We start from the raw sequence: 27,211 nt of genomic DNA, 5'->3' as shown, positions 1-27,211 counted from the left end.
GTTCCTCACTAACCCTCTTCCAACATATAACTGCTGTTCTGCCTGCTGCGTCTCTGGTCAAAGATCTTCATTCCCATTTTTCATCTCCGTGCTTAGATCCATAGCGCATCTCGGCTGCAAATTTGCAGACATGAGCTCAACTCTGCTCTCAACAACGATTTCTTAAAGTAAATCCAGCCATTCCTATTTTACATTCAAAGACCTTTAACATAGTTCAAAGCTAGAACAAATAGTCTTGATGAAGCTAAGACCTACCCTTACACTCTAATGAATTTAACCAATTTTAAAACTTTTACATTTCATCACACAGAAATTAAAACTTTCCACCAAACACAATCAGATTGATATTTTTATCTCGACTCAAACCCAATTTTCTCCATTTTCCCATTTCATTCACGAAAGCTGCCAGATGGGAGACTGACTGCAAGAGTTAACAAATTACATATTTGCCCTTTGAGGATCCATCTGCCTTTGTGAATAAATAACATTTTCATATCCGCTCAGTCTGGTTGGCATTTCAGGTTCAGGGAAGCAGGGCAATCAGGACTGGATTAATAAAATGATTCAATGCCTATGGATAAATCAAGGAATGCATATTTAAAGGAATAAGTTTTTTTTTTGTATTGGACGAAAGACTGCAAAGGGAATGGTGGGTAACCGTACTGCTGGTGCTGCATACAGAACACAAGTAAATCTGTTACAATAGTAATTAGGCCTTCTTAAAGCAAACAGTTTATTGTAAGTTCATTTACAGTGTTCTAGATCTGACATTCAAACAGAATTTATCATTTTGATCTGTAAAGACTTCCTGTCAAAATGAATTATCTGCTCTTTCCTGTCCTTCATTGTGTGGTGACCTTTACTTAATGAAGAGAAAGAAGGTGTCAGAGAATCTAAATATAAAAAGAATTTCCAATTTATTTGAAAAAATTTAAATTTACAAATTAATTTAATGAAGTCAGAGACATTGTTTTTGGGGAACATACAGACTGGTGTTAGTGTCTACTTATTTTCATTATATGCATATGAGTCAATTTCTCTTTACAAAACTGGGTACGCAATACAGGAAATGAACCTTATAAATCACATTTGTGTAAGAAAATGTTCAACTGCACCACCTGCTGACGAGGTTCTGTAAAGTAACAATTATTACATTTGGGTTTTTTAAAAATAAATTTAGTACTTATAAATAAATCAGCCTAGAAAATGACTTGATCAGTGTCATGAAATATTACTGTAAACAGTTACAATAAAATGTGTATTTAAAAAAAAAAAGGACAATTAATTTCTCATACAAATACTTTGGGTGTTGAGAACAGACATAATAAAAAGGTTTTTAATGAAAATGCATATCCAATGTAATAGAAAAAGAAGATGCTAACCATTTATTAGCTTAAAATCTAAGCTAATCTTGAATTTTGACAAGTATGTCACATTTGATTTTCTTTGATAATTTAAAGCCCATTGTAAAATATGTGACAAGGTTAGTTCAGACGCTGACTGAAAAAGTGCTAAGCAAAGGTCTAATCAGGTTCAAAGTAATCTGAAAGAGGGCATTAAATTATTAGAACCATTAAGTTGTAAAGTCTTATCTTTTGTAGCAAATAAGTCTTAGATTTTGAAAGCAATGTCATAAGAGTAAAAACAGAATTATAATGGTGATAAGTGCAATATTTAATACAGTTTAAGGATGACTACAGCGTGTCAGCGAATATGCCTACATGGTGAACACAATAACAGGACTATTGTTTTTGTAAAACAGGTTTAACTGTTTGTTCTTTTCTTCTCTTGACACATGTTCTCTGTTTGATTTAATTTTTTACCAGCTGTTTGGAGCTTGTTTGATGTCTGTTGGAATTGGAAAAAAAGGAAAACCCTTCATCTTCCCACCTGTTTTTCATACATATGCAAATGTGACCACAAAATAATTTCTTTCAGAGATATAATTCAAGCTATTAATATTCAAACAGCAATTACAGTTTTTTTTCTCTTTGCATTTACAAATCTTATATCACTCAGTGGAGCTTTAAAACCTGGACATTTTGTTTCACCCTGTTTTGATTTCCAGTCTTTACATTTTAGATCAAATGTTTCCAAAGGCTCTAATCCTATGCCAGTGATATATTATGCTAATCTCTGTTGACTTCACTGATCCGTGTTGCAAAGTTAAAGCAAAGGACACAGTTACGGACAACAGTTTCTTCAGGAGGATTCCATCACTGTAGACACTTGATATGTCTGGGTCTTCATCCTGCGCTTCATCTCTCTTATCATTTGACATACAGCCAGAGGGTAACAGCAGTACACTGCACTCCAGTCCTCACACACACTTCCCTGTGGGTAAACATGTAGGACAACAAGGAGCAGACATACAGTACATGCAAGCAAGTGGAGGAAGCAAACAAAATGAGGAAGCAGAAACACACACAGAACACATTTTTAACTACAAGGGCATAAAATAGAACACATGATCCAATGCACATTTTACTTTTAAAATTGTTGATAAAATGCTGAATAAAGTTTTTATTTCACTGCATACAATGAACATTTTGGGGTTTTTTTGTTTTTCAAAATAAACAAACAAAGAACTATGTACTGCACTCACCCGAATCTTGTAACGCTCCCTGATTCCAACTCTGATGGCAAAAGTGGATCCTGGTAGGAGAGGCATGCAAAGACACTCCCCAAACTGATGGGCTAAACTCAAATCTAAGTAGCACGGCACCAGCGCCCCAATAATACCTGTAAGCATGTAAGAAGGCAACAATAGTTTCTGTTTGAGTATTTCTAAGTGTTTTGCTCGAGACATAAATCATTATTCTTTAAAAGTGTTTAAGAAGTAGAACCAACTAAAATATTTTTAATGCTTCACTGATGCTTTCTTTTGAGTGTTTTGTAGAAAATAAATATTCAAAATGTTAATGCATGCCAAATTACTATGTGAATGAAATTAACACCGTCCCACAAAAATACAGGATAAATAATAATAATTTTTAAAAAAAATCTTTTGATTATTTTTTGCTTTTGTAAAAAGGTTTATTAGCTGTATTTTGTATTACACTCTAGTTGTTTTAGGTTCAGTAATGAATGTGTAAGACAGATGGACAGGATTCAGAATTGGGAAAACCAGAACAGAACACAGCCTGAATGAATGAATAAATGAATGAATCAAGGTTCTAAATACATTTGCTTTTATTATTAACATCAATGTTAAATTAGAAATGTGCTTTAGTGTAGTGTGTGAGTGCCTCTTACATGTTGTCTTGTCTCCACAGACATTAAAAAGTCCAGTGCTCCAGTCTCCCCCCATTTGTGTGACGGTGGTGATGGTTGTTGTAGCGATGCCAGGACCAGGCTGAGTTAGCACTGGGCTCATCGTCACAGGGAATTCGTTTGACCTCTGGCTGTCATCAGTTTGTGTGTCAAAGACTTCCACTTCTTCATCTTGACACATCGACGCTGAAACATTTTTGACTGAAAGTTCTGATCTAAAAAACAAAGAAAAAGCAGCTTTAAATGCAAGCTGGTTCTCTTTATGCATAAAAGGGATATAATCTAAAGGTCTAATTTATTCCTTGTTCATATTGTTCACAAAATAAATAAAACACAGGATTATACAGTTATATGATGAGAAAAACTTCTCACTTGCATACCAATGATATGCAAAAATAAGTAAATCAAGTAGTGGTACTTGGGATGTGGTGAAACTGTTGCCTTTAATTACATTGTGCCGAGTACTGGGAGCTTAATGAAGCAGTTTGGGACAGCATAAAACACTTACTGGTCAGTAACTGTTGTCTCCTCCATTACTTGCTTCTACCAGAAGCTCCTTGAGACAGGTGACACAAGGAGGAGAGACGAGAGTGGAGCCGGGAGTCAGCAGGAAAGAGGAGCCGAAGTGACGCTCTCCCAGTGAGAGGCTGTGTGTCGGAGCAGATAAACCTGCAGTCAGAGGGCTCAGCCAGAAGCTGCGTGACTAAGATAAGTCTTGCTGTCTTCAGTCTGAGACTTTGCTGTGCACCCTGTTAATACAGCAAATAAAGAGAGGGCAAATGAACGTCAGAGTGCAAAAAACATAAAATGTTCAGCATGGGAGGACAAGGATGCATTCGCACAAAAGCAAGTTAGAGGATATCTGTTAAAGTTTGAAAAGAAAATGCATGCAAATAACTACAAAAAGAAATTTAGAAAGAATTTAAAAAATCAAACCAAATAAATCAAATCTAACACTTCATCTGATTCATGATATGTAGTTATACATAAATTCTTAAACAATGAATGCAACACTTACCTCTGAGGTAAAGAACCCTTGTATGAGGCACTGAGAGGGAAAATCTTGGTTTTAGATGTCATGAAACTTCTGCGGTTTTCATTTAAGAGGGCTCATTTCCTCTGTTCTAACAATGACCTCTTATTCAGATTGATGCACTTTGTACTTGAGACTTAGAAACTGACAGAAAAAAAAGGAAGAGGAGCTTTGTACGTGCTGAAAAGTCATGTAGTGAAACCAAGAGGTTCAGAAGCTTACACTCTGAAATCAATTATAGTGATACAAAGAGTCACTATATGCCTTGTATAAATCTAACAGCATTTCAGAAAATAACACCCTTCATCAAACACAGAGGTAGTAGTTTGGCTGTCTGGGGCTGTGTTGCCGTTTCAGCACCAGGATGACTGTACAACTTCTGAAACCATGATGAATTCTGCTCTGTAGCAGAAAATCCTGAAGAATGTCCCGCAATCAACGTGTAACTTCAAACACACTTGAGTTTTAAAGCAGGACAATAATCCCCACAAAACAGCAACCATACTTCTGAGTGAGTGAAAAAAATACTAAAAGAAAGTGTCTGAAGTAGCCCAGTCAAAGTCCAGAGTTAAATCTGATCAGGATGCAGTGGTATGACCCAAGCAGGCTGTTCATGCTCAAAACCCCTCCAGGTTGGCTTAATAAAAACAAAGTCATAAAATACTTCACACAGTACTCCTTCGGTCTGAAAACAAACAGGAGTCTGTGTTTGTTTCTTTGAATGTGTCCAGAAAATCCCTTTATTGCATTTTAAATAGAAATTTGATGTTTTTGGATAAATAATATCAACAAAACAAAACATTCAAACTGCCTTTATGCCTCACATAATAGTCACCCATATCAACTTAATGGCTAGCATTAAGGAACCAAACAGGATTTTGCAGAGAATGTATTCATTTAAAAATGCAAACCTAATGCTGCCAATTTAGTTCTCGTGGAACATTTTTCTACTATAGCTTAGACCATATAAACAAACAGAGACAAACAACTTGCAAACATTCAAATATTTTTATTTTTGTGGAAAATCCAGACAAGCACAACTGACAGCTAGAAAATATAAAAGCTGCCCAACAAGCTGAAGAGACATGATATCCCTCACATTTGATGTATAAAATAACACCAGACACATTTCCATTTATATGACAACATCAGGCATTCAGAGCACAGCAGGATCTGCCTGACAATGAACACAAGTGCTCACCCTGTGAGGAGGTGGTGGTGTGGTGGATTGTTTGTTCAGTACAGATCTGTTTAAAAGCTTAAAAACTCAAAATACCAGACAGGAAAAGACTGACCATTTACAAAACTGCCAAACCTGAACCTTCTAAAAAAGACTATTTGACACAGTAGACTGATGTACTAGTACTGTGAAACAAATGTTAGATTCTGGTGTTATTTAGCTGTCAATTCCAATTAACTGTAGGCATCCACAAATTAAAAGGAAAAGTGATATTTTTGTGTCTCTTCTGACTGAAAAGACTTTTGTTCTAACTGCAATAGCTTTTGAAATTTTACAAAGAAACTGTTGAACCTGCTCCTTTGTGCCTGTGAGAAAGCCGTTTGTACGTTATTGGATAAGATAAACCAAAGTATCTCCAATGTCTACAGTGAGGCCGTTGTCAGCCAGAGTGACCTTCTTCTGATTAAGATTTATGTTGAACACAGACTTGCTGGAGATGGGCAGCTTGCCTTGCTCCTCCTGTCCCAATATGGGCACACGCCGTGGGCCTAGCACAGGATCCTCATACCTCATCAGCTTCACTCTGGACAGATCTAGTCGTGAGGTTAAGAAAACGAGAGTCAGGGTAGGCAGAAAATTAAGATAAAAAAACAAACAAACAGAAAAGAGACAAAAAAGACAATCAAAGTATGGGTTAAAGGGGGAATGGATGGAAGGAAGTGAGATAAAACAGAATGTGGTCATGAATTGGATGGCATAATCACAGAGAATTCATATTGATTTATAAGAGTCATATTTTTCCCCAGACAGAGTTGAAGTGTTGTGCAAGATTACATGAGTGATCATAAGAACCCCAATAAAAAATATGACAGACATAAAAGAAACCTTTGGTAAAAAATGAAAGAAAGGACTACCAATTTAAGAAATCCTAGACAAATACTTAACAGACATGCCTAAATGTTTTTTAAACCATAGTGATTAACATGAACACAAGTGAGTTAAGTTGTTTCTTAACGTCTAAGCTTTGTGTTTGAGGAATTGTGAACCCATTTTGATATTAATAAACAACTGGAAACTGGAAGCATTTATTGCTTTATCTATTTAACAGATTAGAAAATGATTGAGGAATAAGAGACAACAAACTGAAGAGCCCAGGTGGTTTCAAACTTTTTATACATCAAGATTAAAAAAGCTATTAAAATAGGATTTCTTTATCAGGAAGCATATATTCTCAGATATTTGCATGTCATCTCTTTGCAAACCTGTACAGTTAACAAAAATATATATATATGAAGACAAAAAAGACAATCACAGTATTGCTTATTGTATTTTTATAGAAATATGTGTTGGGCAAAAAAGTGTCAGATAATAAATCTTTAAATAGATCTTCAAACTGCATTACATTACATTACATGTTTTGTTAAGGTTTATATTTATTCTTTATGAGCAATGCAATGATTATGCTCTTCCAAGTCAATAACAATTACGCTTCTCTTTAAAGCCTGAATGGCAGATTCTGGATTACACCCATTTGGATGTTATGATGCCAAACTACAACTTGGTTGTTGCATTTATAGACCAAAAATTATGGAGTTTTATTTAAGAAAGATGAAAAAGAAAATTATGTTTTAGTATCAACAAATTAAAGGGAGTTCTTCAGTCCAGCACCAAAACATACCAGATTTAGCCAAAAAAAGCTAACTGTTAACTGCAGTGCCTTTCAGGTTAATCGTATAAACATAAAGAATAAATTACAAAACACAAACTAACGCAGCACAATGAAATTTTCTTTAGACTACATGCTGTTATGGCTTCATTCAACCTAATCTAATTAAATTTGTAACAGCTGGACTTCCAAGCTGTAGGCACATCTCAGGGGTAATTTCAGCAATCAGCATGCATCTAGCCACAGTTTAGATTGCAAAAAGGTCAAAATACTAGTGAATGAGCCATTTTGGTTTTCTACATTTCTATACTGGCAGATGGCAAAGGCTCAGAGAAGTCATTTCTGAGGCAGATTTGAAAACAACACGCATCTGAATTTGCTTATCCACCAGGAGGTGTGACAAACCAAAAATATGAATCAACACAACTCTGATTATTTTATCAAAACAGAGTGAATATGTTCATGCTCTCTAAAATACAGACTTATAATAAGACGTTTTTGGGTTTCAAAGGGATAAAATCATGTTTCGTAATCTGTGCTGCTAACCTTTTATGAGTCTGTTGACTTTGGCTAGTCGACGGACAATGGCGTCTTTGCTGTCTCCCTGCCGGATGTCAAGCTTTGTGGAAAACAGGCCGTTGAATGGTTGAGGGTTGACCAGGGACACGGCTACTCCAGGCTTGGAAGGAGCAACAAAGTTTATTTCGTTATCATTTTGTTAATCATCAACATAAAGACAACATAATGAATTATGAATGCAAATAAACCTGCAGTTGAACATAAAAAAATTGTATCTGCTAACATTCATAAAACATTCAGAAATAACTGTTTTCTGTCATTTTTTAGCATCCATCACACATCGGGAGCCTTTACCTCTGATCTAAACACACTGAACGGTTTCCCAGGGCAACAATCCTCCCTCACTTTGTCATCAGCCTCTGATGCAAATAAGACATCAATCTGCTCCAACTGTATGGGGGGAGAAAACATATCAGTGCACAGCTGAGCAGACTAACCACAACGGTGCATTGCTTAGATGTTTTTTGTGCGTTTGCTCTACTGGCACAGACTGGCAGTGTTAACTAGACTCAAACAGTAATCCCAGACTTGTTGCCTGGTCTTACACCAGAATATCACACATTTTGTGTATTTTTGGAGAGAAAACAGCAACTGGAGGTTAAACTAGATGTAAAACAGAATACTGAACAGAGATGCACGACAGAAAACGTTTGTTTTTTTGTTTTACACCATTTGCTCATTTAGTTGTTGTACCCAGCATGCTTTGCATTGGATGGAATTTGGCCTCTGCATTTTACCATTATTTTTATCCATCTAGACAGGCTGTGAGCAATCTAAGGCTACTTTATTACTTATAAAGCAACAACTCCCCAGTGATCTGAGTTCAGCAGAAGCCCTTTTATAGCAGCAAACTGAAGTCATTTCACCATCTACACCTTTTCTCTGCTGACCGTTCTTTTCTCAGTGAGGTATCACTGATGGGACCTTTGTATAACTACTGGTTTGTGCAGCAAAAAATACACCATGTAATATCCAGTCCTTGAAATGCACAAAAATTCTAGGTTAGCCTTTTAGTTTACTGTGCAAACATATAGGTTTAATTTTTTTAATATGTGTTAGTTTGTAAAAAATTATTATCTGGAGTTGTAGGTTTATTTATTTGTCAGTACTAAGCCTTTTGGGAGAAAAATAAAGTTGGTTACAGATAATCATTGCCAGCTTGGTCACAGAAGACTGAAAATCAAAGCATTGTGAGCAACAACAGATGAAACTTTGTGTTTGTTGAATCTGAAGAGAGTGAAGTCACAGACCTCCAGAGAATTAGTTAAGTACACCAGGTTCTCCATGAGAACCGCTCGCTCATCAAACTCCAGCTCTAGATCCAAGACTCTGGGGCCGCTCTTCTCCAGGTTCTCCTAAAAAACACAAACGCAGTCAAACAGTAAGTAGGATATGAATATAATGCTAAAAGTACTAACAACGCAGCTGCAGAAAATAATTATTGGAAACCGGACACTTTACTCTAAATGTACACCATGTATCTGCAGGATGAGCTTAAAAGACGTAAAGAGCCATACATAAATAAAGAAGCTTATCATGAATATTATCAGGGTTATTCTGTTTGATCACTTGAATACAGACTAACGCACCTAAGAAAAGTGACTCATACATTTTTAAAAGAGAAATGCCTTTGATCAGCATTATTATTAGCTGCTTTAATCAAACTGTATATCTATATATATTATACATATACATAGTTAAGCTCTAAATGAGATAAGAAAAGCACAATCTTTGATGACATTTTAGTGCAGGTATTAAATAGTTCTGTCCACCATTGGATGCTTCGCACTGATTATGTATTATAATAACATATATAGTCAGTACAAAACATTAGCTACCTTAACCGTACCACAGGAGACAACTCAAAATGGGAATATTTTCAATGATGAAAAATACATTTTAAGATAATGTTGCATTTGTGAAAGTTTGGAGTAAAAAAAATAAACTGAACAAAAAATCTGCTAAATTCTACAGACTTGCACTAATAAATAAAACATATATAGTTTTGTACTCATTAACAGGGATAAATCTCATGATTGCATCTTTTCTGAAATATTCAATCAATCAAAAACCCTACAACATATTAGTTTCACGTATTAGGCCTTAAAACAAAGAAAATAAGAACTTGTCAAAATCAGAGTCAAAAACTGGTATTTGCCAGAAAAAGCCTGAATAATGCACTTTCAATGTGACCCTTAAAACTAATAATAAATACCTTGATCATGGCAACAAATGGCATGACTCTCTTCATGTACTTCTTCAGCTCGGGCAGGGCTCCCAGCTCGCTGGCTATGACTTTGTTGTCTGGCAGGATCCCGTTGTTGCTCTGGTCACAAACACAAAGAGGTGCTTCAGATTTAAACAAAAGCTGAGTGTGAACAGTCAGATGAAAAGGACAGCTGAATGAGTACCAGCATTAACTTGACTGTGTCTTAAACACAACTATATAAAAAATAAAGAGCAAACAAACATTGTTCTGTGGAAGGTTTTTTTTTTACCTTGTAGTGCTTGCCGAGGAGAAATAAGGCGCTGTGTTGCCATGGAGGGTAGCTCTTAGCCACATAAATAGTGCAGTGGGACGGCTTAGCAGGGGGCTTAGAGTCACCTTTCTATGAAAGGAGAAAAATGCATTTAAGAAAAAAATAAATAAAAACAACCTTTTAGATGTGATTGATTCATTGTTAACTCACAACACAAGGTGGTCGCAATGGAATACAACTTTGGGGTTACTTAGGATGATGTAACAAATACATATGCTTTTTGATGCTCGTTAGTGAGTGATCTGTTCATTTAATTTACATGGCAGTCGTGTACCTACAGACTGTACCACATGAGTCATGATGGGGAAAAAGGTTCATGCTAGAAATATAATTTCTGTAAAGTCACATGGGTTTTTAGCTCAACTGCAGCAATTTAATTGTGCATAATTTATATTTAATTGAAACAAAACATTTGTTTCTAGCCACTTTAGTCATTTTTAAATATGTATATTACACAAATGACAGACGGGAGCTTTCTAGGCTAATATAAAATATATTATCAGAAATCTCTACTTTCTAACAAAGATTAAATATGAAACCATATCATAAAATTAAAGTCAGTCCTTCCAGTTGTTTGTTTCCCTCTTTTCCTATTTTCTCCCAGTTCTGCCCCTGTGCTCCCAAAACATTGGTAACAAATCAATAACTTCGGTCTGGAAGCCCAAGATATCGCCTGTCTTAGATAACATTGTAAGTACACCTGCTTTGTTTTTCCCTCTCGGCTGCAGAAATCCACATAATGAACAGACAAACTTTTCCATTGTGAACACAAGACTCAACACTTTTGGTTTATCCAAAAGCATAACAGATGCTTCAGGAAGCTCAACATCAATAATCTACACCTGCTGCATTTCAGGCATGACACACAGAGAAATAATTCAAATAAATCATTTTGCTTCTGAAACCAGTAAAAACTTGATACATTGTTTTTACCCTGATGGTCAAGAAAAAAAATTCTCATTTGTATTAAAAAAAAAAAGACCAAACAAAGGCCTTCTCTAGTCTGAAGTCGATTTCTTTTAAATTAATTTTTCCTATTGTTGTGCTTCCCGTGCAAACAATAATAAACTGTGAAACATCTGTTGACAGAGAAAAAAAAACACTCAGCCTCCAGTTTCTGACTGTTTGGGAGTTTTGGTGCACAAAAGGTTTGGTTTTTATTCAACAAGGAAAAAAAGAAACTATGAAAAGAGTTCGATCAATTTTAAAATTGATTTTTACTCTTACAAAAAGCCATCATATCTACAATGTAAAGAACATGCAACAGCTTTTACACGTTTCAGAAAGTTAAATTTAAATGTGAAGCCTTTCCACGATCCTCGTGATTTAAATTTAATACCAGTGTATAGGACATTTTATTCATTGATAACTAATCTATAATGACAAACAACATAGGTGGTTTTGATTTTAATTCCCTAGAGCCAGGCATGTTGTGTTAGTTTTGCCAAAGGATAAACTGAAAACCTCTGAATCTACAAGTAAGTGATCTACAAAACAGAATAAAAAAAATATGCAACACTAAATAAAAAAGCATGAATAAAAAGGTTCACGGAAGAAGCTGTGAATTAGTAAGCATATTGATTTGGGACACAACTAAGTATAGTAGACATATTATACCTTGTTTTTGGGAGGAAGCATGTATGCTTTGAGTCTCAAACGGAGGTCGTGTGCCGTCTCCATCAGGTACTGAGAAGAACGAATCAGAACCTCATCGACGGGGCCGGCCACGGGCCATGATGCCTTCATTAGAGAACCAGTCTGTGAGAGGCAAGCAGGAGAAGAGTGAAAGGAGATTCTTATTTTTAAAAAGTAGAAACAAAAACTGGTCTCATCAATTATATAATCAAAAGTCACAGTGCTTATGTAACGGCTCTAGCAGGAATCAGTTGTGCTTGAGCGTGTAGAAAAGCAACATATGATTTCAGCTTGTGGTACCAAGCACAGGATGTGGGGAAAATAAAGGTAGTTGAGGGGGGCTCTTTTGTTGTTGCTAAGCAACAACTGAAAAACATATCTCCAACACAGCAGCACTCCTTCATATTCGCAAATTTGAGTGTTAAAAATATTCATGGCTCTCAGTGCTACAGGAAGCGTGTAACAGTGAGTGCACTTGCTTCATGGTGTAGAGGAAACGGCTCAGCGTGAAGACAGGCTCCCAGCAGACTTGGATTTCACCAGTGCGAACTTGTCAGTAGCCATTTCACACCAGTAAATGAGCAGTGGGAACAAGTGCTACTGAGGGCCAGCCGTGAACCTGGAAGTTTAAGCTTTCCGATCCCAGGTGCTCTTTATGAATGTAAATTAACACATTACGGTGACCCGTTTTGGTTGGCTGCATTTCTCTGTTGTATGTAAAAGTCTATGACGAGGAAAAAGCCCCAAGAGAGGATGGGAGGAGAGAATCAAAGCCAGATTTATACCCTGAGAGCACACTGTGAACACTAAAAGCAGAGAAATACCAAAAGTCTGTGTTACATACCTTGCCCAGTAGACTCCATGTGTGTTCACAGAGGTGTGGACAGATGGGGGCCAGCAGCAGTGTTTGTCTCTCTATGAACTGGAAGACAAGGTCTCTGTGCATGCCTTCAATAGCCAGCTCACGGTACTTATCTTTAGTCGCCTAAAGCAAAAACATGAACAGTTTTAAACTTCCACATCAGTTACAATATGCACAATGCTCCAACAACAAAACAATATTACTATCCCTGATAAATGCTTAGAAATGGATACATGAAAGGGTAAAATGAGATGAAGAAAAAAAGACCTGTAAGAATCAGTGTATACTGTAGCATGATCCAACAGCAACAAATCGAAATAAATGTGCTTTCTGTCAAAGCTGATCAGACTTTCATATTAACTTAAATGATTTCTTAAAAATTGTGTTTAATCAGAGCTACTCCTCTGATGCATCACTCAATTGTGTTTCGATTTCAACCAAGAATTTCATGAGGCATTCCTTTAGAATCAGCATCATTAACAGCAAGCATGTTCAGTTTAGAAGATGTAAAGATCTTCTATTCTTAGTACTGGTAAGGTTTTTAATATAAAACAAAACAGTATAAAAAATATAACATATGTTTTAGGGTCACAAATAAATATATTGCAAATAAAATATTGGCAGCATTTTAGAAATTTGAGCTGAGGAACTTTATGGTTTTTAGCAAGTACATAAAGAGATTGCTGTTTTTGATGTCAGTACAAACTACACTAATAATGAACAGAGAATAGAAATGTGAAATTAGTAATCTTTTAAAGGTAGAAAAACTAAAACAAATGCAATGCTTTTAAATACAGCTATTTAAAAGAAATTTCTAAATCAGTTAAAATTGATTGGTGGACTAGCTTGTTTATAGAGTGACACTCCCAAAAAAACCCAACATATTATAGGCTAGATCACATTGAAAACTATTTATAAGCAGCTCTTAGATCTTTAGACACTTGCCTTGCAAGTTTTAATTGCTATTTTTTATATATATGTTTCAAAACAATTACAGAAATTTTAATGGTTCATAACACTTCTCATAATAGTGTAATCTCAACGCTTTAGAGACATTCTTATTTTTTGAGCTAAAGATATTTCTCAGAAAGTTAATGTACTTACCTGGAACTCAAAAAAGCCGCTCTTCAAAGCCTCCTTGTACATCATCCTCTCATAATGCTGCTCTGTCTTCAAGATGCCTGCATTCATTTCACTGGAGAAAAGATAAAGTCCATGTAATTATATAATATAAATTATATAATAAATAAGAATAGCTGAGCTGTTGCACTGAGATAGAATGCTCATTTTCATAAAACTTCAGTGTTTCACAATGCAGCTTTTCTAGGACATAAAAGCCTTTTGTTATAAAAGACAACCCTACTGCAGAAAGTGCCTCATAATTAGCAGGTAAAAATGGCAAGTAATGAAATACATGTTACTCAAAAATGTTTTAGGGTGAATTTTAATCAAATTCAAAACAATTTTTAAAAAGTTAAGAGAAAACATCCTTCTGAAATGCACTGTCATAAGATTATTATGAAGGCAGATTCCAGATAATATGAAAAGAAATGCATGCATCAAGTTCTTGATCTTTACAAACCTCACAATAACTTAGCTCATTTTACCACATACCTTGCAAACACACGGTCGTTGAACGTGTCAACGGGCCCTGTCCTCAGGTTGTTCTGGTTAGCAATCATCTCCTTCACCCACTCCACCCACGTGTAGAGGCGAAGAATGCCAGCGTCAGCCATGGTCTCCACAAAGTTAGCGTCTTCCACCGTGTCCCCAGCGTCAGCTAGAGCCAGACGCATACCTGAAAAGAACAAAGCGATGCAAAATCCACAGAACACAAACTTCACTTAGATTATGTAGTCTGAAAAATGGATTGTGTTTAAAACAAATGTGTTTAGTGCACACGCACAATGCAAACACTGTACATAGCACTCCCTAAGTTTATAATTTGCTATATTTAAACTGGGGATGCACAATACATTTGCATTAATGTCAGTATGGCCGTTAGTCATTTTTTAACATAAGGGGGTCTGTTCCATAAATAAAAATGGGATGATATTAATAACTGATTTCCATTTTTCTCTTGTTTCTATTTGTGTATGTGTTTCAGGTTGAGGAGGGGGGTTGGTCATGTGGTGTTTGTTTAGTCACGTGACAGTGATGCAGCACAGGAAGTAGAAATGTTTAATTGAAGCAGAGAAACAATGTCGACTATATGGTCATGTTTTTCAAAAGGGTAGGGAAATATATTCAACATTGATAAATATCAGTTATAAGTCATAACAGCAGTAATAATATTGAATATTGATATAAATATGGCAACTTTATAAATTGGTGCATCTTTAATTCCTGTTATTCATAAGGCTTTGGAGGAAGAGAACTTGTATTTCAAAAATATTTTATTCAAAAATATTTTAATGATGGTCTAAGTAATACATGTAGCAGTTCACACAAACACAGCACACAAGATTCTTTTTAAACATATCCCAATTAATTCTTATTGGTCCCCATGGCATCCTAAAATTATCTCAGCGTTTTTGTTTGTATTTTGAAGCCAGCCTCTTGAGTCAACTATGTGAATGCATGATTTAGGATTTAGGACACATCATCTGACTACCCAAAGCCAATAAAAATTAGTTGGACCCAAGAAATCGCACACATTGGGCATTATTTGTGGTTCTTTTAAATGTTTTATAAGAATATTCAAAATTAAGCAAAGACTAACATACTACCATAACAATTAAGAGTTGCTATAGGCTGTTATGAACAGCTTTTTAAAAAAAAGCTTTATTTCTTAAAGCTGTTCACAACAGCCTGGAGCAACTCTAATTGTAACCTGGGACTTGAACATAACCGCTACTTGGACAAAAAATGTTTACAACATAATCCAGTGGAATACCCTATGTAGTGTAAATATACATTGAAATGGACAAGAAAACTCTTGTAAGGAGAAAAAGAAGAAAAGATTGAAGATGATACATAAAATGAAAAAGATCCAGAATAGATGAAGAAATTGACATTACCGTCAGCTGAAAACTTGCTGATGGCTTGGCTGAGAGTGAGAAAGTTTCCTGTTGATTTGGACATCTAGTAAAAGAACAAAAACATTTTTTACATATAAGTTCAAAACAAATGCATTCATCAGCTTCAGATGACTAAAAAACAGGTACATATTGAAAACAGAAATACTAAACGGTAAACTAAGCAACTTCAAAAAGTATTTAAAACACTTTACAAAGTAAGGAGCCCTTTAGGGGATATGGGGAAAAAAAATTCTCTTCTGCATTACCTCGCAATATGTTTTACGTTACCTCGCAGTAATGTACTGATTAGTTCATGCGACATAATTGAATACTGTAAGCCTTACTTACGGTGGTCATCGCACCTTCTGCTATAATATAAAGCTTTCGTGAGGTTGTTCCATGTATGTTAATATCTCATTGTGAAATATCAGAATTTTTATATATTTTTCTTTAGGATAGAAATGCATCACAAACCTATGATATAAACGGAAACTTTCCATAAGAAAGAAATAAAAAGGAAGGGAAAAAAAATACATCCAAACTATTTGGACCATTTTTAAGTTATTATCGCAGGGTAATAAAGTCATGTGACAGTTTTGATTGCGTCTTTTTAAAGGGCCGTTTTCCCTCAGCCTTACACAAACAGACATGCAGTGAATACATATATTTTTGAGTAAATCGGTTTTTTGCACCAAAGAGTTAAGAATAAACACTGAGGCTCTTTAAAGGTGTAAACATTTGAAATTGACATTTGTGACTGTATACAAAATAAACCACCAAATAAAAACAAAATATACCATTTGCTGCCTTCATCAAAAAAAAAAGAAAAAAATTGCTTTATATTCTCTTCAGGTTTTAGTATTACTAAAAATTTTTAAAATCATTATGATCTAAAAATGCTTGACTTACCTTTTCTGAGTTAAGGAGCAGGTGTCCGTTTGCTCGAACTGCTTGAGGCCACTTCCCACTGTAATAGAAAAAAACCCATTAATTCTATTAATGTTGGGTTTCCAAAATGAATTTCCTCTCCTGTCGTTTTGCTGATGGAGAGCAGCATCTGAAACTTTGTTGAAAAATATAAAAATATAAAACAAAAATACAGTTAAGGCTCTGTTAGCGCTCCACGCCCCATTATTCAAAAGGTTTCAAGTCATTTGGAGGCTTCATCTGCCACATCAGCAATGGCCCTCTGAGAAACTACTCTGAAGTATAGAAATGTTTTCAGCACATAGGCATTACAGGGGAAAAGTAAACATTGACTCAAATGTGATATTAATACAAAGAACACATTCATAACTGTACACATTGGAGTGGCTGAAATCTGTAACAGTTTGCATCAACATAATGTGGCAAAATGTGACAAAGACAAATAAGCAAGGGCATTTTTGAAAGGCATTGTAATCATTTACATTTTTCATGTGAACTATAACTCCCAACTTCAAACTAAATAAATAAAACTCCAAAAGTTAAACCCGCATTATACCGGCAGGTCAAACAAGAAAAACTCACCTGTCTTTGGGCCACATGGCTACATGGTTATACAGATAATAGGTGAGGTGGTTGGGCACAAGATCCTTTCCAGACGCACGGACATCCACCGGGTACCAGTACTCAAACTCCCTCCGCAGCCTCTGCAGATGCTCCTTAGGGATGTCGGTCTTGGGAAAAGGAGACGACTTAAAGAAGATAAAGTCCCACACCTCTCTAGTCATCTGCTCTGGCCTGTCAAAGAAGGAAAACATGGCTAAGGGCAGAAGGAACAGAATACTGGGCTTATATGCATTAAATGCTGGTGGTGACTATAAGCTTTAACGAATCTGGTATTCTACTGAGAGAGCGATGTATTTAGGTGCTTTTAGCAATCTTCAGTGATACAAAGTTGTGGATTCCAGCATCAGTTTTCTTCATTTGTTACATGTTAGAAGATGTTTTTAATGAGTCTACTCTATTCTAACTCTCTGGAATAAAATGTCTGGTTGATTGTTGCAGAGAAAAAAAAGAGACGAAGAAGAAGAAAAAAAAAAAACAGACATAAACAGCTTCAAGTTCAATATTTGCTTTAAGTGCAGGTCTGTGTGTGGCAAATAATTACTTGATGTCCAGTGGAGAGTCGCCTTGTCCGTTCAGCACACCTCCCTGGAGGAGGTGGGCAACAGTGTAGTAAGCCATATAGATTGTGGAGTCTGATAAAGACTCGATCAGCCACTGCTCGTCCCAAGGCAGCCGTGTTCCTATGGTAACCACGGGACAGAGTCACACACAGACAGACAACCAAAGAAACACACAACAAAAATACTTAAAAGATAAAATAATATTTATTACTTTGTACTGATTAAATGCTTAAGACTGCTAATTAAATAAATTATCAGTCTTGTTCCACTTGGTTCACATTCAGACAAAACAATTCTTGGTAGATAACCAAAGATTTGGATTGAGTTGTGTAATCCTTCCAAAAATAAACAGCGATGCAATCTGGTGATGCCAGAAGACAAAACCACAAGTAATCTCTAAACAGCTGTTATGACAGATAACCTGGATTTTATATACTTTAAAAAATAGCTATGGTGACGAGGAGCAAAAGTCCATTTTTAGTTTGTTTTTAGTTTCAGATCCTCTTGGCTCATCTTTTTGTGTTACAAGTAATGATGGAAAATGATCGTATCAGTTACCATACTAGACAAAAACAATTGGGCATCGTGTGATAATAAACAAGAAACTCCAACTAATATTTGCAACTTAAAAATCTGAATGAATCTGTTTGTTATTTAAACTTTTTGACCCATTTCCCACTATTAGCTTCTTGAGGGCATCAATAACTGCCGTATATATGCTTCAAAATATAACTGAATGCAATCATTATTTTTAGAGTACTATTTGTGCTTGCTAAGCAGTGACGCATTTTTAGCAAAAAACCACGAAAACATATATTTTAGATACTTTTTCACAGTACTGAGATTTCAATAAATGCAACAAAATTACAATTACAATTTCTGTATTGTCCTTATTCTGTATTGTAATGTTTTACTACATCAAATGCATTTTTATGTCCTCAAATTATAAAACTCTAGCTGTAATCACACTTATCCAATATTTTATTTATTTTAGAAAAAAACATTTTATTTGAATCTACAAGAATGCAGGATATATTTAGCATCATTTAGGCTCCATACTGCATCTATTCTTGCAGGAACACAAGTTAGTGCTAGATGCTCTGTGACCAGGCCTTTGTCTCCATCTGTAGACAAAAAACCTTTACACAAACAGCAGTTTGAAACTTTCAGGTATCACACTGTTATCTTCCATCTTTTACATGGTTGCATGTCAGGTGAAGAAGAAACAGAAGAAATAGGATTATGGGGATTTTTTATGTTATTGAACACATTACACAAAACTGTACACTGGTCTACCTACCAAGTCCGTAGGTGCGAGAGCAGGCATGTTCCTGTAGCCAGGCTAAAGCTGCCTCAAAGTTTCTTCTAGTCTCCTCACAAAATCTAGAATTTTGTACACAAAAAATACAGAGTAGGTAAATTATTTTGACCTTGGAGTGTTTTATCTTTTCATATAATTTTTTCCAGCAGTTTCCAAAAAAGCCTAAGAACAATGGAGATAAATATGCATTTCCATTATAGCAAACAAGCATTTCTGACTTGTTATAAGACCCCTGAGAAGTGGGCTCAAACCACAGGAAACAAACAAAAAATATTTAGATAATGTAGTCATTGTTTTTACGTTTCCAGTGACTTGAGGGCTGCATTGGCCAGCTGCTTCCACTCAGCCTCCCCGTAATCCAAATACCTGTCCAAATACCAAAACAATAGTTGTATTGATCTGTTCAGAGACTGAAGCAAAACACAAATATAAAATTCTCTACAATGAATGAACCAAATGGAGCATGTATCTTAGATGAAAATTCAAAACACTCAATACCCATAAATCGAAATAAAAATGTATTCAAATGACAAAAATATAATTCTATATAACAAAGATTGCGCTTACCACTGGTCACAAAGCGCCACCACACACTCATCTACTGAACGTGACATGACCTGCTTCTCAGGCTCCATGTAAATCAAGGCCTCACCCTGTAACAGATAAACATTGTACAAACTGAAAATTGTAAAGTAATATGAAAACATGCATTATACAAACACCCCACGCTAACACATCTGTACACAGATGTATAAAGAACTACGTAAATGCAGATGAAGTTAAACATGTTACCTTCTCAACCATCATCATCTGGATCGGCTTCTTCACATCTTGGACCTTCTGCCCCTTGTATCCCTCGACTAGCATGATCTGAGACATTTATTCACAAAAGTTCATTAATATTAATGAAATGTAATTATTTTAAAATTTCTCACATTAATAAGTGGGCAATGTATCTGTAGAGTTTCAAGAAAAACAGACATGATATAAAACAAAACAATACAAACAAAACAAAACAATTTTTCTTAATAAAGAAAAAATAAACAATCAAAACCAGTTGAAAGAAATGCAAACATCAGTGGATAATTTTATATTCAACCCAGTATTTATAAAGAAACTTTTCAAACCTACATGTTAAATCCTCATGTAGTTGTTTGAAACCTACCCCTTCATAAAATCCCTTCAGGTAAACCTTTTCTTTGGCTTCAGCCAGTTTGTCTTTGTCATTTTGGCTCTGGATCTTCAGCTCATCACAGACGAGAGGGGCTGAAAGGTTTCCAAAGCCTGGGATTTCAATGATGGGGACCTGAGGTGTAGGCATTTAAAAATTATAAATAATGTTACACTGGGAAAGTACCATTAAGTAAGTATGTTCAGTCCAAGTGAAACCAAAATTACTTTTAAAAGAGTTGCTTACCGGCTCAAAAGGCAACACCATCTTATCCTCAATTCCATAGTTTTCCCTTAGAGCCTTTAGGAAATTCAAGAATTAATATTTAATTATTTATTGTATTTTTTTCTATGAATTCTCAATGAATTGCACAGCAGACATTATTTATGCATAAAAAGATTTACATAGGTGTTATTCTCTTAAAGCAGAAGGTTATGTCACCTGTTTCTTTTTGATGTCCCTGAGAGCAGCAATGTCATCAGGAGCATCAGATGGCACGCTGGTAACAACCCCAGTACCTGGAGACAAGGAGAAAAAAAAGTGCAAGAAAATGCACATGAACAAAACTAATTTATTTCATTTTACTTGGTTCCAAATCTAATAAATGCCCCATGCTGCCACATTTCATTATCTGCTGTGCAGCAAGCACTGGAGCAACAAACGAACTGTGAGAAAGGACACACAAACATGATCTCATTTACTGTTGCTCATTACACTCCATAACCCTTCAAGACAAGATGACAGACTGAGCATGAGAAATTCATTATTATTCATATGGATATTGTGACATTTCGGTTTAGTGATTCAGAAATTCAATTTATGAATATTTACAGAAATCCATCAACAGGACAAATAATTACTTAGGAGCAAACAGCAGCTTTTCAGCAACAGTAGCTAAAAATAAAATATCTGCAATAATAAAGGTCTATTTGGGGTACCATTTAAACTCCAAGTGGAAAAAAAAGAAAAACATTCAGTATGTCATCAGGACATCACTATATACACTGACCTTTAAAAGATTCAAACCGCTTCAAGTTTTTTTCATTAACCTGTGATGAATGTGTTTAGGGCACTTGTAGCCAATTCTTCTTAATTTAATATCATCATAAAATTTTTCATCTGATTTATAAAATATAATGCAAATTTCAAATATAATATATCTTACCCATTGAAAAATTGCAAGAAATAAAGCAATGTTCAAAAAAAAAAAAAACTAAACAAACTAAACTGCCTAAATATGAGAGATCTAGAAAACTGTTATAAAAGTGCAAATTTTTGCCTTTGTGAGCAACACTGGCAAACAGACTAATACAAATTAATGCAGTAAAGAACTGCATTCATATATTTTGAAGGACTCATACCTTTGTCCTCCTTAATGGTGAGCATTGGCAAAGCATAGATGATCTTATAGGAGGTCAGAGGAGCACTTAGGGCACAGCCAAGGATGTCCTAAACAGAGAAGCAATGTTATGTCATTGAGAACTTGTGCTCATTTAAGAATTAGATATTTAAATTCAGTTCAAATTTCTGATTCAAAGTTTATATTTATAGGAAACTCAGAAACAATTAACAAGCAGCAAATTATTATGTTTACATCAATAAAGATTATATTTTAGATGCACTTGTATTTATACATAGCTGCTAAACACTTTTACAAAGTTTGAGATCTTATTAAAATCTTTATGATTGAAAGTTACAACCTCCATGTAAACCGTTAACTTCATAACTTAGACAAGTTTTCAGCTTGTGATTGTGTAAAATACAGTAAGTTTCATTACAGTTACTGAAGTCAAGTTTTAGCCAGTTATTGAAATCTCTGTCTTTAAGGCAGATGTTAATAAATACCATCTTCCTTGATAGAAAAGCTGGTAATGGATGAAGTAAAAATAATGTTCAGATTCCAATTCCCCTAACAACAATAACCCAGTTTCAGGAGCTTCCATCTCCCAAGGGTCCCAGTAACAGACTGAATCCTAACCTGTTCCACAATCTTTCTGAATGGGCTATTTGCTGCTCTTCATCATAGGCATGTGGTTTTTTTCACAGCATTTCAACACCAGTCAGAACTACATCACACAGAATGGATGATTACCATTTGTGCAGTCTGAGAGGAAATGTCACTCTGACAAGGAGCTAAATTCTCTGAATGGAGCGCAGAGAACAGCCTGAAATCGGTCAATCTGAGCTTATCGCAGGTAGCCTTTTGATAATTCAAAACGTTCTTCTCTTCAGCCATGTAGAACTTTTTTTTTCACTCTGAATAAATGTGAAAACACATAAGTTCATCACTTCTTTTGTATAACTGATGTCCTGGAGTTATTTTGATCTAGAACATGTCAGATATTAAGGCTTTGTTTCTCAATTAAATAATTTATCTCTCAAATCAAAATGTAAAATAATCTGGCAGCCTGTCAACATTGTTTCCTGCCTCTCTCTCATTCATCTAGACTTGATTATTATCTTAGTATCTCTTGTGTTTGTTGGGTGCAAAACATAACAGGCTCTCTACCTGCCCAAGTATTTCCATGATCACTGGCACCACTCCATTCTCCTTGGTGAAGCCCTGGAAAGACATGTTTCTGGCAGACCTCCTGGTGGAGATGAAGACGTCTCCGTTGGCCGTTTCAAAGGCGACATACTTCATGTCGGGTCTTACCCAGCAGTTGGTCTGACCGAACATGGTTTCTGGTCTCAGAGTGGCAGCAACCAGGAAGATGTTTTTGCCTTTCATACCACTGTGGAGAGGATAGCAGGTATTCAAATCTGACTTCTTTGTGAAGAATTAGTATATTCAGTCATATTAGTTTCAGATTTATTTACATAAGCTTGATAAAAAAAAAGAAATCCTAGGAAATTGCAAAAAGAAAAGAAGAGGAGACATCACACAATTCTGTTCAAACAAGCAATTTGGAAACAGGAAATTACGAGATTATGCGTTTAAAAGCCAGTGCAAAAAAAAGAAGAATTAGTCAACAATACATATCACAGCAAGAAAGACCATAGTCATATTTTACCTGCTATAAAACACTTTGGATTTAAATTTTGCAGTGTAAGGTTCAACCACCTTCATCTTGATGAGTGTGTATTCCTGAGGTCCCACACCCTGCAAATGACAGAAATTAAACAAAATGCTACACTTTGGTCATCATAGTGTGAATAAGGTTACATGTGATGTCTTTGAATGAAAAACTAATTTATATGGAATCACAAGCCTTCAGTTTAGATAAACTGGTGTTAGAATATAGCTGAATATTTTACATGCATAGTAAATTGAATAAACATTGTTTATGCACATTACAACATTTTGAACTTGGTGTTTGATATTTTAATAAGCACAATGTGCATACCTCCCCAGTTTGCCTGTCATGATCCATGCATGGCTGTCCGTCCTTGGGAGAGTAGATGGTGTACCTGTAGAGAGGTAAACAATATTCATACCAAACTCCACTGAAACAACTTTAAAGTTAGTTGTCATCCTTTATTTTTCATAAACATTCTATGAAACTGATTTTACATTCAGTTGGTAACAAGGAAGACAGCACAGGACAGGAAAATATGTTGTCTTGCTAAAGTGTCCACAACCCTGGAGCATATATTTTGACATGGAAGGATACGTGGTTTTCCACATTTTTTTAAACAACTGAAAATCTGAAGTTTGGTGTAAACTGAATTCAGGTCAGATTTGTTGGTTGTGTGATTCTGTCAACAGATCTTTCCAACTCCACAAGAGTTACCACCATCATTTTGGCTTCTTCACATATCAATGTTCTCTCTATGCAGCCTGTTAGTTTTGATGGACAGTCATGTCTTGGTAAGTCTGAACTTTTTTCCAAATTAATCATAGTAAAAAGAGTTCAACATAAAATGCACTCCAAACTTTATGATTTTTTAAATTAAAACATTTTGAAAACACGTTTTAATTTTCTTCCATTTCAAAACTATGTTCTAAATTTTCAAATTTCTGTACAATATGATAAAAGTTTGTGGCTGTAACCTGATAAAACATGAACATGTCAAAGTGGTATGAAAACTTGTGCTAAGTAGTAAAATTCAACTGATGTAAGAAATAAAAATTGAACAAAAGTACAACTGTTCAAAAAGCCCTAATTAAAAATGTACCTTTTGCCAAACTTGATCTTCTTCCTGTCTTTCAGGGTGAGAAAATGCCACCTGATGAAAGAGTCGTAGAAGGGGTTCACATCAGTAGTGATGAAAGACCGCCTCCAATCCACCTACAGAATAACACAGATTATTAAATTTTTTTAAATTTTGATGAAAGGGATTTGCCCCAATGATACAACAAAAAAGCACACAGAGTTCAGATTTATATAAATCTAATTACTTTGAGTATAAACAAAATAGAAAAACAAGCAATACTGCAAGTAATAGTTTTATATGTTTAGTCACCTTGACTCCCATTTGTTTGAGGTCTTTGATTGCCAAAGGAGGGAAGTACTCCAGCCAATGTTCTGCCTCAGCAAACTTGGCAATTTCATTGTCATTTAGACCTAAAGACCTCATAATGTCCCACTGGTATGCGGAAGATCCAGATTTGGCCACTGCTTTACTCTGACAAAGAGATTTTCAGTCAGTGAAAACAGTTTACATGAAAGCAGTTAAAAAAATAGATACAAACACAAACATGGAATATTCCATTCCGTTTACACTAAGACACAATTTCAATGTAGGAAATTATTTCAGCTGTCAGATGATCCCAACCTTCCTGCCCTTTGATTTGTCCTTGATGATGATTTCATCAACAGCCTTGGGTTTCTCCTTTTCCTCTTCATCCTCATCTGGAAACAGGGGAGGGTTTCCATACAGCTCCATCTCTCTCTTCAGCTTGTCTGCACAGGCCTGATAAAGTGAACAAAATGTATGAGATATAGCATGTGGGTGCTTTAAAACAGAGTTGGTGATGGAAATGAAGATCATATTATTGATTGTTTTAAGTGGAATACATGGAGCAGAAAGGCAAATGTGATGTTACCGCAAACTACTTTCATAAAACTCTTTATTGAAAACCATCAGATTCAACAAGTACTTGTTGCATAATGCAACTTACATTAATTTTCTGTTGGGGCTTCTTATACTAAACACTTTTTATTGTTTAAAGTAAAAGCAAAGACAGACTGTAGTAACTAAAAATGAAAATAATAAGAAGATGCCAACCTTGATTGGCATTCCTGTGCAGTGCAGACCAAATGGGAAGAGGCATTTCTTCCCCTTCAGAGACTGGAAGCCAACAGCAAACTGCAGGAACAAATCAGAACAAGAGAAGCTCAGAGGAAAAAGTGGAAGATATTTAACATTTTCAAGCTACCAGAGGTAGAGCATCCTGGAATATTTTTTATGTAATATATTATTTCAACCAAGGGCACTCTGCACAATCAATAAATCTCTTAGGAAAACACACTTCTATGAACAGTCCATTAAACATTAAACTAATAATTCTCAATTAAAACCAAATTAAGCTCAGGATTCTGATTTGTTTTAACATTGAAATTACAGTGATTTATTTCTTCCATATCTTGTTTTTGAATTTACTACAAGTAATACGGTTGTTTAAAAAAACTGCTAACAATTTTATTCTAATAAGTGAACAGGATGAATTTAATTTTTCTGTATTCACCTTAGTCCGAGTTTCCAACTTACCTCACACTTTGACAAGCTGAAAGTATGGCCAAGATGCAACCGACCATTCATATACGGATAAGGAAAGGAGACAAAGTACTTGTTTTTGCTGTAAACAAATAAAAAAATGAAAGTTATAAAGAAAGACTTTTTAGTTTCTCCCTGTTTTGGTAACTGTGGTCTTACACCAGACAGTAACAGATTTGTAAGTGAAGAGGCAGTTATTTGATTTTTATCTTGAAATGAAAAAAACGTCACCCTAAAGTTTCACATTTTATGGTATTTCTGTAATTTTCTAACAGAAACATATGATCTGGGTGTCATGTAAAAGTTTAATTGGTTTTTGGTGTGAAATTGTTTGATTCGACATGTTATTTGCTGACATACCTGTTTAATTAAATTTATTTAAATTTTCTCTGTACCCATGTTCTCTTTCACTTCAACAGACGTCATAATATAATGAGAACATATTCATCACAATAAGATAAACATCTGCAGAAGAAATATTGTATTTAACGTACACTATAAAATATGATATACGTTTTGTTACCTCAACAGAGCAAAATTTCAAGGCAAACTAAATGACAATGACAGCAGCTACTCACTTTGAAGTTTCTCCCACAGTTGACGGTGCGTCAACCTCAAATGCTCTCTCCTTCTCCCATTTCTCCTGGATTTCCAATTCAATCTTTCTCAAGTAGTCCAACTTGGCTGTCCCCTTTCGTTCCTTGAATACAATGTTAAGCAAGAATTTATTTCTTGGAGAAAATTCCCAACTGTTTAAAATATCAGTAAACTCATGTTGATAATGTAATAGCAAACATAACGACATTAATTTCATTTTTGGCATAAGATTTAGGCAGCTGGCTCGGGAGCTCATGCTAGCTTAAGTAGCTTTCAGCTACAATAAGTTCACACATAAAGATAGAAAGTACATTCATTTACTCTATAGAAGTACAAATCACTCTGAAATACATCTTAGAACTTACCGTCATTCTGTAACAACTTGACAACAACGTGCTTTTCTGTAGCTTAAAGAGAGGAAATAATATAAAACTCTAACGACAAGAGAAACCCACGCCACCAGTGTCTGGATGATGACACCGACAATCGTCTTTCCGCAGAGCATTCTGGGTAATGCAGTCTCCACGAGGTCTTAAGCGTTTACTTTGACAAACAGATAACT

At 35.3% G+C, this 27,211-nt stretch overlaps 2 protein-coding genes across 2 annotated transcripts; both read right to left on the bottom strand.

The window, feature by feature from the left end:
- Nucleotides 1-1,359: 1,359 nt before the first annotated feature.
- plac8l1 (PLAC8 like 1) lies at nucleotides 1,360-5,190 on the bottom strand. The gene is made up of 4 exons (XM_028031012.1): nucleotides 3,782-5,190; nucleotides 3,256-3,488; nucleotides 2,606-2,742; nucleotides 1,360-2,334 (listed from the first exon to the last, which is right to left on the bottom strand). Exons 1-4 carry the CDS (start codon nucleotides 3,805-3,807, stop codon nucleotides 2,203-2,205), a joined length of 528 nt encoding a protein of 175 aa, XP_027886813.1. The 5' UTR covers nucleotides 3,808-5,190; the 3' UTR covers nucleotides 1,360-2,202.
- A 110-nt stretch (nucleotides 5,191-5,300) lies between these two features.
- On the bottom strand, nucleotides 5,301-27,172 carry lars1b (leucyl-tRNA synthetase 1b). Its single transcript, XM_028031006.1, has 32 exons — nucleotides 27,015-27,172; nucleotides 26,631-26,752; nucleotides 26,047-26,134; nucleotides 25,564-25,644; nucleotides 25,111-25,248; nucleotides 24,799-24,960; nucleotides 24,511-24,623; nucleotides 23,739-23,802; nucleotides 23,406-23,494; nucleotides 22,901-23,126; nucleotides 21,753-21,840; nucleotides 20,833-20,909; nucleotides 20,638-20,691; nucleotides 20,386-20,526; nucleotides 20,013-20,090; nucleotides 19,788-19,873; nucleotides 19,521-19,586; nucleotides 19,200-19,282; nucleotides 17,881-18,019; nucleotides 17,298-17,510; nucleotides 16,698-16,755; nucleotides 15,789-15,852; nucleotides 14,383-14,566; nucleotides 13,873-13,963; nucleotides 12,751-12,891; nucleotides 11,889-12,029; nucleotides 10,230-10,340; nucleotides 9,947-10,057; nucleotides 8,982-9,086; nucleotides 8,026-8,121; nucleotides 7,699-7,831; nucleotides 5,301-6,079 (listed from the first exon to the last, which is right to left on the bottom strand). Exons 1-32 carry the CDS (start codon nucleotides 27,018-27,020, stop codon nucleotides 5,874-5,876), a joined length of 3,555 nt encoding a protein of 1,184 aa, XP_027886807.1. The 5' UTR covers nucleotides 27,021-27,172; the 3' UTR covers nucleotides 5,301-5,873.
- Between the last annotated feature and the right edge of the window lie 39 nt (nucleotides 27,173-27,211).

The sequence above is a fragment of the Xiphophorus couchianus genome, chromosome 11 (assembly GCF_001444195.1).
Source record: "Xiphophorus couchianus chromosome 11, X_couchianus-1.0, whole genome shotgun sequence".
NCBI classification, from domain to species: Eukaryota; Metazoa; Chordata; class Actinopteri; order Cyprinodontiformes; family Poeciliidae; genus Xiphophorus; species Xiphophorus couchianus.
The sequence above is the reverse complement of the archived record's forward strand: the minus strand, read 5'-3'. Positions and strand labels throughout refer to the sequence as shown.

Bases quoted from the DNA above. Each gene is read 5' to 3' on its own strand.
- lars1b (XM_028031006.1), bottom strand. The intron at 24,624-24,798 runs GTGACTAAACAT...GTTATTCTGTAG, and splicing joins TCAAACAAATGGGAGTCAAG to GTGGATTGGAGGCGGTCTTT. The intron at 12,892-13,872 runs GTAAGTACATTA...TTTTTGCTTTAG, and splicing joins GCGGCTTTTTTGAGTTCCAG to GCGACTAAAGATAAGTACCG.
- plac8l1 (XM_028031012.1), bottom strand. From the start codon at position 3,807: ATGGAGGAGACAACAGTTACTGACCA. The intron at 2,743-3,255 runs GTAAGAGGCACT...ACATGCTTACAG, and splicing joins CTGTGGAGACAAGACAACAT to GTATTATTGGGGCGCTGGTG. The intron at 2,335-2,605 runs GTGAGTGCAGTA...GTTTACCCACAG, and splicing joins GGGAGCGTTACAAGATTCGG to GGAAGTGTGTGTGAGGACTG.